Source organism: Mesoplodon mirus (assembly GCF_964341445.2).
Source record: "Mesoplodon mirus genome assembly, chromosome: 12".
NCBI classification, from domain to species: domain Eukaryota; kingdom Metazoa; phylum Chordata; class Mammalia; order Artiodactyla; family Ziphiidae; genus Mesoplodon; species Mesoplodon mirus.
The window spans coordinates 85,255,287-85,272,184 of NC_138988.1; the positions used below are offsets into that span (position 1 = coordinate 85,255,287).

Genomic DNA, 16,898 nt, shown 5'->3' on the forward strand with positions numbered 1-16,898 from the left:
CAGACTTTACCAGTAATATAAATTCCTCAATGCATCTCTAGCATGTTTAGGGGCAACTACACTGTTGAAATACAAAAACCGAGAGAGGAAGGCCCCGCTGGGATTCGAACCCAGGATCTCCTGTTTACTAGACAGGCGCTTTGACCAGCTAAGCCACAGGGCCCCTTTTCGAACTACCCTTCAGTTATATCATATTTGTAACATTTTCTGTGAAATGTAGCATTTTACCAGAAACGTACTTGATTTTGTGACAAAGAGAACACACCTGTGTTTCTGAACTATATTTCTACACTAAATCAGAAACTTCAACATTAAAAAACAAAAATGCATTCTTCAGCGCGAGGTTTTAAAAATTATTTTAAATTGGAGTGAAATTCCTATTTCATGGTGACTATTGCCCTCTAGAGGAAATATTGGATATTGCAACACATTTAAAAATTTTCTCCGTTATTCGTTTTGTCAACAAATGTGGTCACTACTGTATCTCAGGTAATTTTCTAGGTACTGGAGATAGAGCAGCGAACCAACCAAACGAAAACTCCTTCATCTATAGCATTTGTATTCTAGAAGCAGGGAAATAAAGCAAGTTTTAAAATTTTCTCCCTCCAACCCCCCCCCCCCCCCCCCGCCAAACAACGAGAGATGTAAGCACTAATTCCGCTACCGCAAGGTTACAGAGCCCACGGTGCTACTTTCTGAGCTAATTCACTGCACATGAGCAAGACTATCATTCTTCCTTCTATTTTATCTAACCTGGCACAAGAAAGCAAGCAAAGATAAGGACACGCTGATGCACAGGAGATTCTGCTCATTGCACCGTTGAGTTAAAACTGACTTGATTCCTGTCTTCATAGGTTGTAAAAATGAGTGGAGGATGCAGAGAATTAAAGAGAAAATTAGGGTACAATGTGGTAAATAACTCCCGCAGGATGCCGTGGGAGCCTCTAACTTGGGCAAGATGCAGGGCGTGTCTTAGCAGAGTCACATGACCTCCCTTCTCAGTTTCCAGGTCAGGTTGATGACTGCAGAAGGGGTTGTGGCATGTTGGCCGAATACAGCTTAGCGTGGGGGAAGAATAGATGAGACCATCATTCTGAAATGTTTAAATAACCGCCTTGTGCCTTGTGCCTTTTGCTTTAAGGGAAAGGACAAGGGCTTATGTATTCACTGAACATCCACAAAATACAAGACCCTGGAGAAAAGAGAAATCACTTAGGAGATCCCGTGACAGATCTACATACCCGATTTCCTCTAGGCACCCCTCAGCTCTTCCCTGCCTGTCTAGCCTGTGCCTAATCTACTTTCCCTTTCTTACATTCCCTTTGTCCCTATGTCCTGCTGCCATTCCTCTCCTTACATAAACAACTTTTCTAATTTGTTTATTGTGTATCACTTTGATCATATATTTTTTTTGCAAAATTGACATTTTTGTCTTGTGCACATATATTATAAATTTATATAAATGATATATATTCTTATGCCTTTAAAAGAACATTATGACTTTAAGATCCATCAAAGTTGCTCTGTGTGCACTTAAATCATTGCTTCTAATTACTATGTAAGATCCCATAATGGGCATTGTATTTCCTCTCTTCTGTCCCAGTGATGGGCTCATAGGTTGCTTCCATTGTCCCCCCACTCCATATAACACCACTTCCTCATCCATCCCCCTTTATGTACTTGTGCGGGTGTGTATATATATGTGTGTGTATATATATATATATGCACACTGATTAGTGTATATATATATATATATATATATGTGTGTGTGTACTAATTAATCCCAGTTTATTTTCATCAGTCTACACTCCCACCAGCATTGCATATCCCTTTATCCCTGCCCAGGCTTAACATTATTCAGCTTTCTACTTTGTAATCTAATATGTGTAAAGTGATAAATCTCATCATTGTTTTCTTTAAAATTTTATTTATATTTTCTAAAGATTTTGAGCATCTGTCTATATGTTTGTTAGTCATTCGAATTGCATCTTATGTACACTGATACTTTTCTTATCATTTGTCCATATTCGTATAGAGGTTGGTGTATTTTTCATGTTGATATACCTGGGGTACATTGTATATTGTAGTCATTAGTCTATTGTGAATTTTAGAACTTGCAGTATTGTCTACTGTTATGTTACCTATCTGTTGACTTTGGCAGAACTTCATGGCAGAGACTTGATTTTATTAAGGATTTATCTTTTTTTCCCCTACTGGTTTGTATTTTTGAGGTTATGCTTAAAGGGTCTTTCTCTGCTACTAGGTTAAAAAATACTCTCTCTTTTAAAAAGTGTAGATTTTCTTTTTTATATTTGAGACATGATCTGTCTAGATATCTAGAGAAGTGTACTGGGTTTTTATATGATAGTCCTTTGGGGTTGTGTCTTCTAGTGTCCTAAGTTTTGGTTTAATAAGGGTCTCCAGGATGTGTTGGTGGTCAAGTAGCATCCTACACTTCCTTTACTTAGCCTCCTCACATTTTCATGAAATTATGTATTTAGTAAAATTGTGTGCTTTTTCTGTTAAAATATATGTCTGCAAGGTCAGGGAGAGTCTAACAACCCAGCACAAGTCATAGCACATAAATAGTAAATTTTATGAAAATAATTGTTTGAATTATGTTTTATGAATTTCCCATCAAAGAACCTCCCAAAGATTTGTTTTTTGTTTATATTCTTGTAAGCCTGGGCCAATGTCTCATGAACCTATGAGGTCAATCCTAGACTCCCCAGATTGTAAACAAATACTTTTTGGTTTCTTCTAAGAAAAGATATGAGAACAAGAATCTTATGTTGCTGTGATTGGTGAGTGGGAAGGTTTTGAACTTAAAGTTTATAAATTGCATATCTGCTTGGGTTCAATCCTTGCTTCTGGCACATGAGCTTATTTTCTAATTTGTCCTTTATCGATAAGAACTGGAAACCCCTCACGCTTGTTCCAGAAAACTTATGAGTTTCTGTTTTGTGCTCAGGCTATTTGGCTATTTTTCGCTCTCCTATAATCCCACACCTTACCTCCAGAGCATAGAAAAAAAATCCAAGTAGGCAGTGTTTAATAGGTACATGGTTGAATCTTTCCACTGTGGTCCTTGCCCACCATCAGTTTGGTATAACCACCCCAAGCCCATCAGTTTTTAAGTAAATTGATTCTAAAGAGAAGTGAAAACTGAGAAGACCTTGAACAGCTAGGATTAGGTGACCTGCAAACAACCTCCTCAGTCTGATGGCCCTCACCAGTGACTCGATTTCCAAAAGGCTCCCAACTCTTCAACAAGGCTCTGGATATCAGGGCCCAGAGTTTGAAGGAGATGTGTTGGACCAATATTATATCACAAGGAAGGAGGGAGGGGAGAGAGATTGTGAACGGGAGGTAAAATTTCTCCTCTATTCTTAGGGTTTCTGGCTGGGCCTGAGAAGTAAACTAGCATAAAACAGATTAATAGTAGAAAAACATACAAATTTTATTAAGTAAGTTTTACATGTACGTGGGAGCCCTCACAAGAAAAATGAAGACTCAAAGAAGCAATCAGAGCCCAACGCTTATGCACTAGGTTGGACAAATGTTGTGAAAACATGCCAAGATGAAAGGGTTTGGACTAGGGCAATTATGTGGAAAAGTGACTAGGAAGATAAGGGTTAGTTTAAGGAGGTTTTTTGGTACAGATTTCTCTCTGCTTGGACTCCCCAGTCTCTGGTGATAAGAATGCTTCCTTCCTTCTGGTACAGAGAGGGTATTTTATTTCCTGCTTTTGGAAAGAATAAGGAAGGTAAGAGTGCCCTTCTTGCATCTGCTGTTTTTCAAGTGTCTTTAGCTTAAGATAATCAACATACCAGAGAGGCATATTTTGGGGTGGCATGCTCTGAACCCCTACAATTGAAAACATTTTTTTTTTGCCTCCCACCTTAATGCACAAATATCCCAAGTTTAACTTAGTGAGCAGTCCCCAATTGGCCAGCTCTAACCCAGCTGCAAAAAAAAGGAGGTCATGTGAGTGCTGCTAACTTCGTTTATAATTCCCTTGAAATAAAGATACGTTTATTCAGCCCCGGTTATTTGCTAGGAACTACAGCAAAAGATGCGTACACACAGGGGTTTTAATTGTTGCACTTCTCTATCTGCAGCACTTCGACAAGTGCTTGGCACGTAGGCTCAAAATAAATACTCTCTGAGTGACTGGATAAATATAGATTAGTTTAGAGGCGTTCAAAGGGGCACAAATCAAGAATCATGTGTTCACAGATGATGGAACTTGAGGACATATTTCAAGCTTGTGCGTGAGTGAGATGCACTAGAAATGTAATTAAGCTCCAAAATTTCCTGTGTTCCAAGTTATCTATCTTTGAATTGAATAGCTATATTTTCTGGTGTATTTTTCTAGAAACTTTTGTATCTGGGGACAGGAATCACATTCACATGTGGTTCCATAGTGTAGTGGTTAGCACGTCTGCTTTACACGCAGAAGATCCTGGGTTCGATCCCCAGTGGAACCAACTTATAGACTTCTTTTCATTTTCCTTCTCTCACTCCAAAGCTAACACAGTGGGTTTTTCGCTTTCGTTTTTGTTTTTGTAGATTAGGCGTCTGAGAGCTATTTATGGAACAGAATTGCAGATTCTCTCCCGACTTTCCTTTGGGAGCTCCACTTTCATACACTGCTTAGCTCTCTGAGGCAGTGTGGAGCATCGGGTTGTCACCGAAAAATAGTCTTGTTATTTCTGTTATCTCCAATCATCATAAAATAGTCTTGTTATTTCTGTTATCTCCAGTCACCATAAAAGTCAAGCAGAAATAGATTTCAATGAGGCCTGAGCGCTGGGGACAATAAACATTTTCTCACCTCAAGAGTGAGAGAGCCTAATCAGCAAGAATTTCTAAAATTGTAAAACTGGGTGGAGGGGCGAGGATCCGATTTTAGGCCAAAAGGGTGTAGACTGGGCCTCAGATTGGGAACAGTGCCAAAGAAATATGTGGACGGGGCTCAACAGAGGCTGACCCCTCCAGCATTTCTCAATTCTTCAGGGGACTCAGGTTCTCTCTCCTAGAAAGTCAAGCTCTCCTAGCTCCTGCCTGTAAGTCTCAGGAAGAAGGCTCCAGGTTTATGCTCCTAAAAGGATAAAACAGCGATCTCTGTCCTGAGAGGCATTTGATGTGTTTGATGGCTGAGGTTCCAGACTAAAGACAAGAGACATCTATGAAAACCTTGACCTTACCCAGTGATCTTCCCAACCCTCTTCGACCCCAGTTCCACTCAAAGTAAGCAAGCACCGTCCAAAGGGTCAGAGCTTGCAATAGACTTTCACATATCCTGCTCCAAACCATGAATAGAAAGTCAGAATCATGATATTTCTGAAGAATGTATTAAAGAAATATAACAAAAACAGAAACAAAAAGCAACATATGGACAAAGGCTACATAGGTAGAACAATGCTGAGAATAAACCAGTATCAATATACTCAGAGAGATGGGAGACAACATTGAATACTGAAATAAATATAAGTGTATTTACACAAGGAAAGAGGCATTTGTAAGATAAAAATATATTATCAGAAATAAAAATTTTAATAAATAGATCATAAAGTGTGATAATATCCTGGAATATCAAGCAAAACAGTTAGTGATACAGAGAAAATAATAAGTTTATTAGAGGAAAATTCTAGGATGTGCAATATCTAAGTAGTATTACTTCCTGATATAAAGAACAGGGAAAATGCTAGGATGATAAACCTCAAAAAATTAGGTACATATCACAACACTAAAAAAAAAATCTAGATAGGCAGGGATCACTGAGTGGTCAGTAAAAAGGATTTTTGAAAAGTCACAGAAAGTATAAATTAACAGAGTAGCTGACTTTTCAAAATTGGCACCAGAAGCTAGATGACAATAAAGCAATGGATTCAAATCTGAAAGAAAATGAAATCCACCCTAGAATCTGATATGAAACCCAAGTATCCATCAAGTATGAGTGTAAAAGAGAGACATTTTCAAATATACACTGCCTTGTATAATTTACTTTCAGTACTTCCTTTCTTGGGATCCATGGGAGGATTCGTTCTACCAAAATGAAAGTGTGGGTTAAGAAGTAGGAAGACTTGGGATACAGAAAGTATGAGATGCAAGTGCAACATAGGAGATAAGTGAAGGGATAGTCCAGGATGACGGGAATATCATACATATGGAGTGTTAAGGGGAGCAAGACCAGACTGTAAGAGTTCAGAAATGTCTGGGGAAGAATTCTTCAAGGAGATGAAGTTGAGAGAAACCTGGATGTGGATAAACACCCTGAAAAGAGATTTAAATAACTGGTGGATGGATTTGGGGTTGAAATAATAAGACCTATTGAAAATTGTGCGAATAAAAATGTGATTACTTATTCCATACGGGAGGAGTAATAATAGTTCGTTAGGCTGGTTTAAAATTAGAAAATACATATAAGGAGTGAAAAGGAATAAATAAGTAATCATTAGTTGCAGATGATATCTACAGAGAAAACTGGAGAATCAATAAATGTTTAAAATCAATAAATGAGTTTTACACATTTGCTACATAACTGTTGATAATTTTAATTCAGAAATACATAGAAAATAAGGTTTTAAAAATTATACCTAAGAATAAATCTGACAAATTATGTACAGTACTTTCACAGGGAAAGTTATAAAATATTATGGAAAGATAAAAAAACTACCTAAATAAATGCAGTGATACAACATATTAATGAGAGCAAAAGTTCTATAAAATAAAAATACAAAATTCCTTTAAAATTATATAAAATTGTATATATACAATGAGATTTCAATCAAAATTCCAACAGATTCTAATACTTGGAAGAACTAGAGAGCTTTAGCAAACTAAATTATTTTAAAAGAGAAGAAAAGAATGTTAGTGGTGCTTTCTTTTCTAACGTCAGATGTATTTTAAAGGATAGTAATTAATATGTGTGGTATTTTTGCAGAGATAGATAAATAAACCAGTGGAACAGAATAGATAGCACAATGTAGACCAAGGCAAATAATGAAACAAATACCTATATAGGAGAATGGAGGTAGAAAGGAGGGAATTGGAAAGAGTGGGTGGAATATTCATGACTCATCAGAGAACACCGGTGTGGTTTAGGCCCAGAACTGATGCAATCCTCCTTTTCAGTCCTTGTATGAGCTTGTCCCATTGTTGTCATGGTAACTGTGAACTGTCATGGTGCTGGTGGGTGTGTCATTTAGCATGCTAATGTATTCTAATAAACATATAATGAGGCTCAAGGTCTACTGGAAGTCAAATCTTCCGCCATCTTGCGTGTAGTTGGTTCTAACCAGTTCTTATATTTTTTCTCTTTGCAGCTTCCTCCTGAAACTTAGATAAGAGTAGTTGGTTTCTATTCGACGGAGGGGGCAGGGGTATGATTCTGGGGAAACAGCCTTGGTAACACTATGGCAAACATTTTGGCAGGCATGGAGCTAATAATTAGCCTAGCTGAAATCTTGAAGTGAACCTTAATTCTGAGGACAGACAAAACTCTTCCTGCCATGGCTGGAATTAGCTTATCACCATCAAAATAGCTGAGGACTGTAGTCAATTTAAGTAGATGCTGAGTTCAGCATCAGTGATTACAACATTACTACTACAAAGGCACAGATAGCAATTCTATTTATTTACTTATTTAACAATAACAACAATGGCTTATTTTGTCATGTTTTTGGTTTGTACCTCACTGAACTAGTGCCCCATGCATATTATGTCCTTAAATCTTTAGAACAATTGTAGAAAGTGGTAACTCTTATTAACTTCCATTGAAAGATGAGGATGATGAGGCACAGAGAAATTAAAAAACAGACCATGAGTGCCATAGATAGAGGAGGGCAGTTTTCCCTCTTCAAATGTGATTGTCGGGTTGTGAATGATGCTCCCAACCAATATTCAAGCAATCATAAAAGGACACCTGGAAAATACAAAATTTTAATCTTATAATTCCCCTGCTCAGTTTATATCAGATTTGCTAGTGATGTCATGCAAAGCTACACAATGTAACTGTGAACCAGAGAAACTGACATATCTAGTAGAAATGTATTGGCACTAAGTATCATGTGGTGCATGCCAAGCAAGCTCTCTACTTTTTGAGCAAATCACCAAGTGTAGGTCTTCTATAACCCATCACTAGCCTGGCACTACAAGTTAATTCTGTGCCAGATTTAGGACCCTAACCCTCTTACCAAGAAGTAGCCTCTGGGCCATAGTACATGGATTTCCGCTACTCAGGCCAATAACTGCTGAAGAGAGTATGTTCTAGAGAATTGAAAGATCAAGATGTTTGTCTCTGTTCTAAATCTGAGTTTCCTCACTCACTGGTGGGAAAAAAAAATGATAGGAGACAGTCTGGGTTAATACATACTTGATCCTTGAACTCACCCTTATAAAATTGAGTAGAAATAACACACACAAAAGAGAAAATTGAAGTAGATGTGATCCAAATGATCATGGATGGTCACTGTGAATATTGTTAGACTACTGGGAAGCAGCCTCAAATCTGGGCTGCTGAAGGGATGACACTGAAAATATAAGACATTTCAGCTTAATTACAATATCTCTGAAGCTTTGTTGGTTCGAGTTTCAGAATCCGTGTCAGGTGGACACTTGGGGAAGAAGTGGGGGCTATTTTAGCCCTATGAAGGGAAGGCTTTAGGAAATCGAAGAAGATATCTTCATGCTGAAACTTCTAATAAGCTGCTAAAAATATGAGAAAGAAGGCAGAAGACAGTATTTTTTTGAGCACTGAAAATTTACAAGGCCCAGGGGAGATGAGGTGCCATATATGTATTCTCAGAGTGCTGTGCTATGAGAAGTGAAGTCACCACTCCTCTGGGGATCTGCTTCTTTTTAGTCATCTCACTGTGGTCCCCAGGTAGCATCTACTGCTTCTGCTTTCCAGCCACCTCCCCACTTCAGATCAACACTCTTCCACTCCCACTTACCCAGTCCACTTGCCTCTTTCTAACTCACTCAAGAAACTGAAGAGGCTAGAGATAGTGGCTATTCTTCTGAGTCATGATCCCCACCCCCTAAAAGTTCCTCTAATTTTTCCCAGATTATCAAAGTTTACAGTTTCTCAGCACTGACCTAACCATGATACTTATACACCCTACTATATATAAAATAGATAACTGATAAGGACCTACTGTATATATAGCACAGGGAACTCTACTCAATACTCTGTAATGACCTATATGGGAAAAGAATCTTAAAAAGAGTGGATATATGTATATGTATAACTGATTCACTTTGCTGTACAGCAGAAACTAACACAACATTGTAAATCAACTATGCTCCAATAAAAATTAAAAAAAAATAAAATGCATCCAAAAGAAGAAAAAAAGAAATGTGTGATTCATAATCAGTCCTTTGTGTGCAAGAAAAGGTTGCCACAATAAACCAGATCTGCATTTAAACAGTCATTTCATCCTGTTTTTTTTTTTAAAAACATCTTTATTGGAGTATAATTGCTTTACAATGGTGTGTTAGTTTCTGCTTTATAACAAGGTGAATCAACAATACTTATACATATATTTCATTTCATCCTGTTTAAAAGGAAAAGTTTTCTATTTTTATTGTTATTACCTCAACTTCTTCATTAGGACTTCCAGCCAATGCCAACAGGAGTGTTGGACACGGGTATGGTTGGGAAGAGAAGAATTGGAGAAAAAGAAAACCAAAACAAACATAAAACCCCCCCAAAACCATGGATACTTTCTGTTTGGCCGTCCAGTGGCAGCAGGATGCTGAACATTTGTCTTCAATTTTGCAAAGGTTTTAGAGAAGCTGTCTCCATGGCAGTGTTGAAAAAAACTCGGTGATGTGCATATGAGGAATAAAGCTCCTGCTGTGACTCGGATTCGAACCGAGGTTACTGCGGCCACAACGCAGAGTACTAACCACTATACGATCACAGCATGCCATCAGGAAGCATCTATTTTAGAGCTCTACCTCTGCTCTTTTCTCAGGAACGTCTATTTCTGTCATCTAAAGAAACATGCACTTTGTTTTCCGTCTTTATTTAGAAATGCCTTCTCAGTTTATTGCTCTATTCTGCTCCTCCACTTGCTAATACAGTATGTTGCTCCTGGCAAACAAACCAAAAGGAACAAAATTAAGTTTCACTACATGGAATTTTCCAAACATGATGGCTCCTCTCTGGGGTTGCTAACACTTGCAGATTTGACTACTCTCACTTCCACTTCCAGCCCATGCAGGTCTCTTGCTTAGTTTTAAAAAGCGTGGTCCTCAGACCTCCAGCGATAGAATGGAGAGGGTGTTGCTTCGAATTGAACCTTACTGGGTCCCATTTTTGGCCAAACTGGTCAGAATCTTCAGGTGCTTGGCATAGAATCTAGCATCATATCAGGTGCCAAAAGTGAGTTCAAAGGAAGGGATATGGCTCCATCCTGAAACACACATCTGTGAATCTGGCACGCCCCTGGACTCAGCCTGCCCAACTGAGAAAATGTTCGGTGTCTCGGGGTGCTTACACCTCATTGAAACTTGTTTCTTCCAGTTTTGCCAGTTGCCCGAGGGGGACAGGGGACAGTGCTTCTTGTATGGCCTGGAAGCTCTACGGGCCGCCCGCACCCCGTCACAGACACCTCTGCCTGCGCACAGTAGAGTCAGGGTCCTGGACATGCTCTTTCCTTGGTACAGAATGATTTCCCTTCTTCTCTTTACCAGGTTGAATTCCATTCATGCTTTAGCTCTCCACTGAATTCACTGGGGAAGCTTTTTCTGAACTCCACTCTCCACACAACACGTTCCTCTTGGTCTAAGTCAAATTTATTTTCTCTGTTCCATGATCCTTTTTTTTATTTTTTTGTCAGTGTCCCCATATCAGTTTCTTATGATGTATTAGTTACTAAAGTTATTTTAAATTAATGTCAGTCTCCTCCCTCCCTCCCTCCCCTCCCCAACTGTGCTCCAAGAGGAGATAACTGTCGTGTTCAATAGTCTATCACCAGGGTTCCACATTTAGTAAGTTCTTTATGAATATTGCTCGGGTGCACAATGAATGAATGAATGCACAGAGATTCCAATCCAATCCTTTATGGAGGCAACTTCTCCCAACAGTATGTGGCCATACAAATGACTTTATTGAGTGCAGAGGCTGTGGGTAGGAAAGACCGTTAGAAAATGAAGGCAAAGCAGTTCAGAATTACCTCAGCAGGTGACCATATAAAGCTTCTTAGCAGAGCCAAAATGATGTCTTTAATTTTCTGAGCTTTTCTTTATCTCCTTTCTTCTAGATCACACAAAGCCACCCTAATTACTGGCAGGTTTGCTGAAGAATTACCTGCTTCCCAGTATTAATTTGATCAGGGAAGAGAGGTAGGGATTCTCTGTCTCAAGGAAATGAGCTCAGCTAAGCTAAAGGAAAGGAAATGCTGCCTGTACAGGGAATACAGGCTGCTTTTGTCTCAGGCCTGTTCGTGTTGGACCTCTCCTTCCTTTCTTTCCCTCAGGGACTTCCTCTCACCCTATTTAGAAAGCACCCTATTTATGGACACAAGTGCTTTTCTGCATTTTCTGCTGGGGTGTTTTTGGCAATTGGACTGATTTGCATGTGCTTCTCTATAAGAAGAGAGAAAAGCCAGTCCTGTGTGTTAATCCTTGGTGTGGCACAGGCCTAGAAAATGGCCTCTCTTCTTGTGCTTTTTATTTTTGAAAGTCTTTCTGAGGATTTTGCCTGACACTTTTACTACAGTGATTCTGAGTAGGATAAGAGACAGGGTGGCCTAATCCAACCTGCTAGCTCTATGTTTATCAATGCCATGGACTTTTCTACTTCTGACTTTCCTAAATTTTCTATTAAAAATAAATTTAAAACTCTCTTACTCAGGGGCATAGCTCCAGCAACGCTTCCCTCTCTTTCCTATATTATTTTTTAAAAATCTCTGTAGGGGGAGTTCCCTGCTGGTTCAATGGTTAGGACTTCATGCTTTCACTGCCTTGGGCCCAGGTTCAACCCCTGGTTGGGGAACTAAGATGCCATGTGGTGTGGCCAAATAATAATAGTAATAGTAATAATAATAATAACCTCTGCAGGATCTTTCCTATCAGTTTTTATTTCTTTCATCTGAAAAGTTCTCTTGCTACCCTTTGAGCTACTAACATTCTTATTTCCCCAAAGTGACATGTACCATATCTGGATATGCTACCCTCACCAGCTATCAGATAATTTGTAAGCCTGCTGGTTTTCAGTAGGCCCCACTTTGAAGTGCATTTCCTGCCACTTGGGCTTTATGATGCATAAGAGTCATTGGTCTGGAGTTATGCATGGCAGACAGAAATGCTCTAAGGAGACTCTTGCAAAACTCATGAAGAGTATCACACCTGGGGATTTAGAATAAGGCCAAGTCTTACTCTGATGGCAACTATTATTTATTTGAAAAGTAGCTTCTAGCATCTACTGAGCCATTTTAATTACTGAATGCCTGACAGTGGGACATAAAGCAAATATGTGCCCCAAAATATTCACCAGGAACTGGGTGTCCTATGATCTACCAAATTATAAAGATGGATATCACAGTAGCATTTCATTTTAAAATGAAATTCTATAGACAAGACCAGATCTGTGACGGTCTGAGCAAGATGTGTGATGCTCAGACTCCTGTGCTATCTGTTTCTATTGCTTTGCCACCTCTCCTTCAACTCTTTTTTATAACCTCTTGGTAAACTCCCTATGACCAGCTAACAAAGGATTAACAATCATGGCCCTGTTTAGAGTGGCTTTGCAGAGCATTTTAGCACTAGTAGAATTGGATAGCTGTGAGCTACAAGTTACGCCTCCACTTAGAGATGGGAGGTCTTGAGAGAGAGTAGTGAAAAGAAATCCCCCGTCAGCAGAATATTGGGTGGTACATCTGGTTGTCCACTTCTTATGGTAGGGGATCTGGCCTGATGCAGGAAAAGCGAGTCTATATGTATCTTTACTAATTTATAGACAGTGACTAGTGAGTTATCCAGCTAATCAAGGACATGGAAAACATGACTAGAAAATTATTATCATGAAGGTCTTGTGGAGTGTAATGTACAAGGACACAGTCAGTATATGAGTTACCCCAAAATGACCACCAGAGAGCTTCCACGATGAAGGAGGCTCTTAAGAATGGGGTAGAAATGATGATCTATCCCGTGGGTATCAGTCAACCTCTTATCCCAACCAATCAGTGACTGCAAAATTGTCCATGTACAAATTTTTCAACATCTCCCTTTAACGTTCCTACTCATACCTTAGACCAAAGTGTATAAGACCAGATAGTTAAGAGAAGGCAGTTATGTGTGGGTTCTGTGCTGAGGTAGCTAATATCTTGATTTATAGCTTTATTTCTTACAAATTGAGAATCCGATTGAATAAATTACATTGTTCTTTCTTGTCTTACTCAGTTTGGGCTGCTATGACAAATATTATAGGATGGGTGGCTTAAACAACAAACATTTATTTCTCATAGTTCTGGAATCTGGGAAGTCCAAGAGCAAGGTGCCAACAGATTCCATGTCTGGTGAAGACCTGTTTCCTGGTTTGTAGGTGCTGCCACCTCTCTGTGTGCTCATGTGATTTCTTCTTTGTGGGCTCCAGGAGTGGGTGGGGAGCTCTGGTCTCTTCTTCTTACAAGAGTGCTAATCCCATCATGAAGATTCTACCTTCATGACCTCATCTAAACCCGTTTACCTCCCAAGCCCCCACCTCCAAATACCATCACATTGCGGGGTTAGGATTTCAATATATGAAAGGGGGGCAGGGGGCTCAAACATTCAGTCCCATAGCATTTCTTTTATAAATTGAAACTGGAATGATACCCACCTCAAGCACATTCATGTTACATATGTAGCCCATAAATGTCTGCACTGAATATCTCTTCCATGTTTTCTTTAAAGCCTCATTCTCTTCTCTTTTGGGGCCTCAACTATTTACTTTGAAGCCTTCACATTATGGTACAAAACTGGAACCCAGGACTGGATAAGTGAAGTGATTGCTGGATCTGGAGGAGGGAGAAAAGGCCAGTGGAAGATTCTCTCGTATTCCTTATTGTTTTATATCACCTTCCATTTGCAATGATTGTGGCATCGAAAACTCTTACAGGAGTATATGAAATTAGTAAAGATTTTTAGAAAGTAAGTTTTCTCATTTCTCTAAAAAGAAAACACATCCCTTTTAAATTCCCCAATGAAGGTAAAGAAACTATGTATGCTAAAGTCAGTTTTACAAATACCATCATAGACATTACGCAACACTGATATTTATATTCATGTTAATGTATGTCATAGACATGGAAATGCAGTATCCAGATCCCCCACCAAGGAAAGACTTGCTGCCCAACTGCAGAGTACACTTAGTATATAGGCAGCAGCTCTTATCTCCAGGGTTCCCCAGAGTTGCAGATCTCCACCCAACTCAAGGCGCGCCCTTTCTCAGGGCAGTCCACATCAGTGGCAGAAGTAAAGCCTGATCCAGAGACATTTTCACCCAATGTGGGGCAACTCTGACAGGCAATACAGGCTCCATTGCTCCCCACATGTTTGTCTGGCCTGTATCACAGTTTGACATTCTCTGTCCAATCCTAGTTCCTTCCTTCCTTCACAGATGTTGGTCCCTAATAAACGTCTTGCACCCCAAACTCCATCTCAGCATCTACTTCCAGAGAACTCAACCTACATCACTATATCACCATAATTTTTTTCCTGGGTGTCTTGCATTTTATTAGCACTTCATTCGACAGGGCTTCTGCAAGCAAAGACTAGGAGTAGCAAATAAATCCTGTATTGAATTATAAACTATGTTCTCAATCTTTCAGTTTTTGAACCACATAATAAAGTCGATATTGTTTTTTACATTAATTTTTATTGGAGTGTAGTTGCTTTACAATGTTGTGTTAGTTTCTACTGTACAGCAAAGTGAATCATCTGTACGTATACGTATATCCCCTCTTTTTTGCATTTCCTTCCCATTTAGGTCACCACAGAGCACTGAGTAGAGTTCCCTGTGCTATACAGTAGGTTCTCATTAGTTATCTATTTTGTACATAGTATCAATAGTGTATATATGTCAATCCCAATCTCCCAATTCATCACCCCCCCACCCAGTCAATACTGTTTTTATGGTGTCTTTTTTAAAAAGTGGGTTGGATTCCACAGCTTTTTCTATCTAGCTAATCTGTATTATCAAATTTATTATCTCAGAGATCAGGGTTGCTATTGCTTTTGATTACTTATACACATTAATTTACACACCCGAAGTCCTATATTATGGTGTCCTCCCCCCCACCCCCCTTTAAGTTCATCGCCTAATGGGCCTTCTGGCTGTGCCCAAGAAAAACACATTTTCTGTCCTAAGGCTTTTGCATTTTCAGTTCCCTCTACTTGAAATACTCTTCCTCTAGTATCTGCCTGTCTCGTTCTTTTTTAAATTTATGTAGGTCTCTGAGCAAGTAACACTTTTAAGAAGTAATCTCCATTTACCCCGTATCTAAAATGAGTCCCCATAATGCTCTATGGCTTATGTCCTCTGTTTTTCACAGGATGTGTATCATCTTACATATTATATATTCACATGTTTATTTATGGCTCCCTCACCTAGAGTAAACTCCAGGGAGGTAGATTTTCTAGGTTTGAATTGACTGTTGTATCCTGAGTTACTACAAAAGTGCATTAAATGAGTCCCAAAGAAATAGGACCAAGGATTTACTAATATGGGATTAAATAAGTTCTGCATATTTTAAACCGACAAACTCTAGTTCCCATTAGAATTAAATCCTAAAGAAAATGTAAACGGTTGCTGAGTGGAATTTTAAGAATTTCATCATCTCATGAAACTATCCTTTAGTAAGGTCACTTAACCAGGATGCTCTTTCAAAGGACTTTTCTAAACAGTACATTCAGAATTGCTAAGTTTCCTAAAAGTCATCAGTGCATCCGTATTTTGGCTGCCTAAGGACACTACTTCTAGATAACATTAGTTTTATTAACTGACTTCAGGTACTTGCCTATCGGATTCACCTCCCAACTTGTGAACAAGCCTCTCCTGCACATACTAGTCCATGTGAATCTGCAAGTAGTCCTTTCAGTTCAGACCACGTGCCGAAGTACTATTGGAGGTGTGCTCCACCCCCTCAAGAGAACAGAAGCACTTTGTAATCTTATCACTCAAAACACAAGATTGTGTATACCAGCCTTCTCTTTGACAGTGTAGGTGGCTCTGAAAAGAGCCTTTGTTTTTCAGCTTTTCTCACCTTGTTACTTATTTGGTCTTATGATGGCTCTCGGTCTTCTTAGGCAGCAGCACGGCCTGGATGTTGGGCAGGACGCCGCCCTGCGCGATGGTGACTTTACCCAGCAGCTTGTTGAGCTCCTCGTCGTTACGGATGGCCAGCTGCAGGTGGCGCGGAATGATGCGCGTCTTCTTGTTGTCGCGGGCCGCATTGCCCGCCAGCTCCAGGATCTCGGCCGTCAGGTACTCCAGCACCGCCGCCAGGTACACCGGCGCGCCGGCCCCGACCCGTTCGGCGTAATTGCCTTTACGGAGCAGGCGGTGCACTCGGCCCACGGGGAACTGAAGCCCGGCCCGCGAAGACCGGGTCTTAGCCTTCGCGCGAGCCTTACCGCCTTGTTTGCCTCGTCCGGACATTACGAGCTCGGAAACGTCACCTCAAACAGCTACTAAAGGGAAAGTGCAAGGACAGCACTTTTTATAACCCTTATTGGGCGCGAAAAAGAAGGTGTGTCATTGGTTAGGATGTGGCTTCATTTTAGCCAATGGAAAGGTGAAATTGGGATTCTTGCGTTCTGATTGGGCAGAACTAATTTCGGACGGCTTCTTGAACAGCCACCAATCAGACATAGGACTTCGACTTACCTTATTTGCATAAGAG

At 39.7% G+C, this 16,898-nt stretch overlaps 1 protein-coding gene across 2 annotated transcripts; it reads right to left on the reverse strand.

The window, feature by feature from the left end:
* Window positions 1–11,070: 11,070 nt before the first annotated feature.
* Window positions 11,071–16,654, reverse strand: LOC309813436 (histone H2A type 1-J; the record flags this gene model as incomplete). Of its 2 annotated transcripts, XR_014295497.1 has the most annotated exons (3): window positions 11,071–11,137; window positions 13,835–14,012; window positions 16,260–16,654. XR_014295497.1 is itself a non-coding variant. In XM_082638299.1 (2 exons), one exon carries the CDS (start codon window positions 16,652–16,654, stop codon window positions 16,268–16,270), a length of 387 nt encoding a protein of 128 aa, XP_082494425.1. In that variant the 3' UTR covers window positions 13,819–14,012; window positions 16,260–16,267. The 2 variants fall into 2 exon arrangements, 1 of the variants encoding a protein (XP_082494425.1); XM_082638299.1 differs by lacking the exon at window positions 11,071–11,137 and having other exon boundaries at window positions 13,819–14,012.
* Window positions 16,655–16,898: the final 244 nt, after the last annotated feature.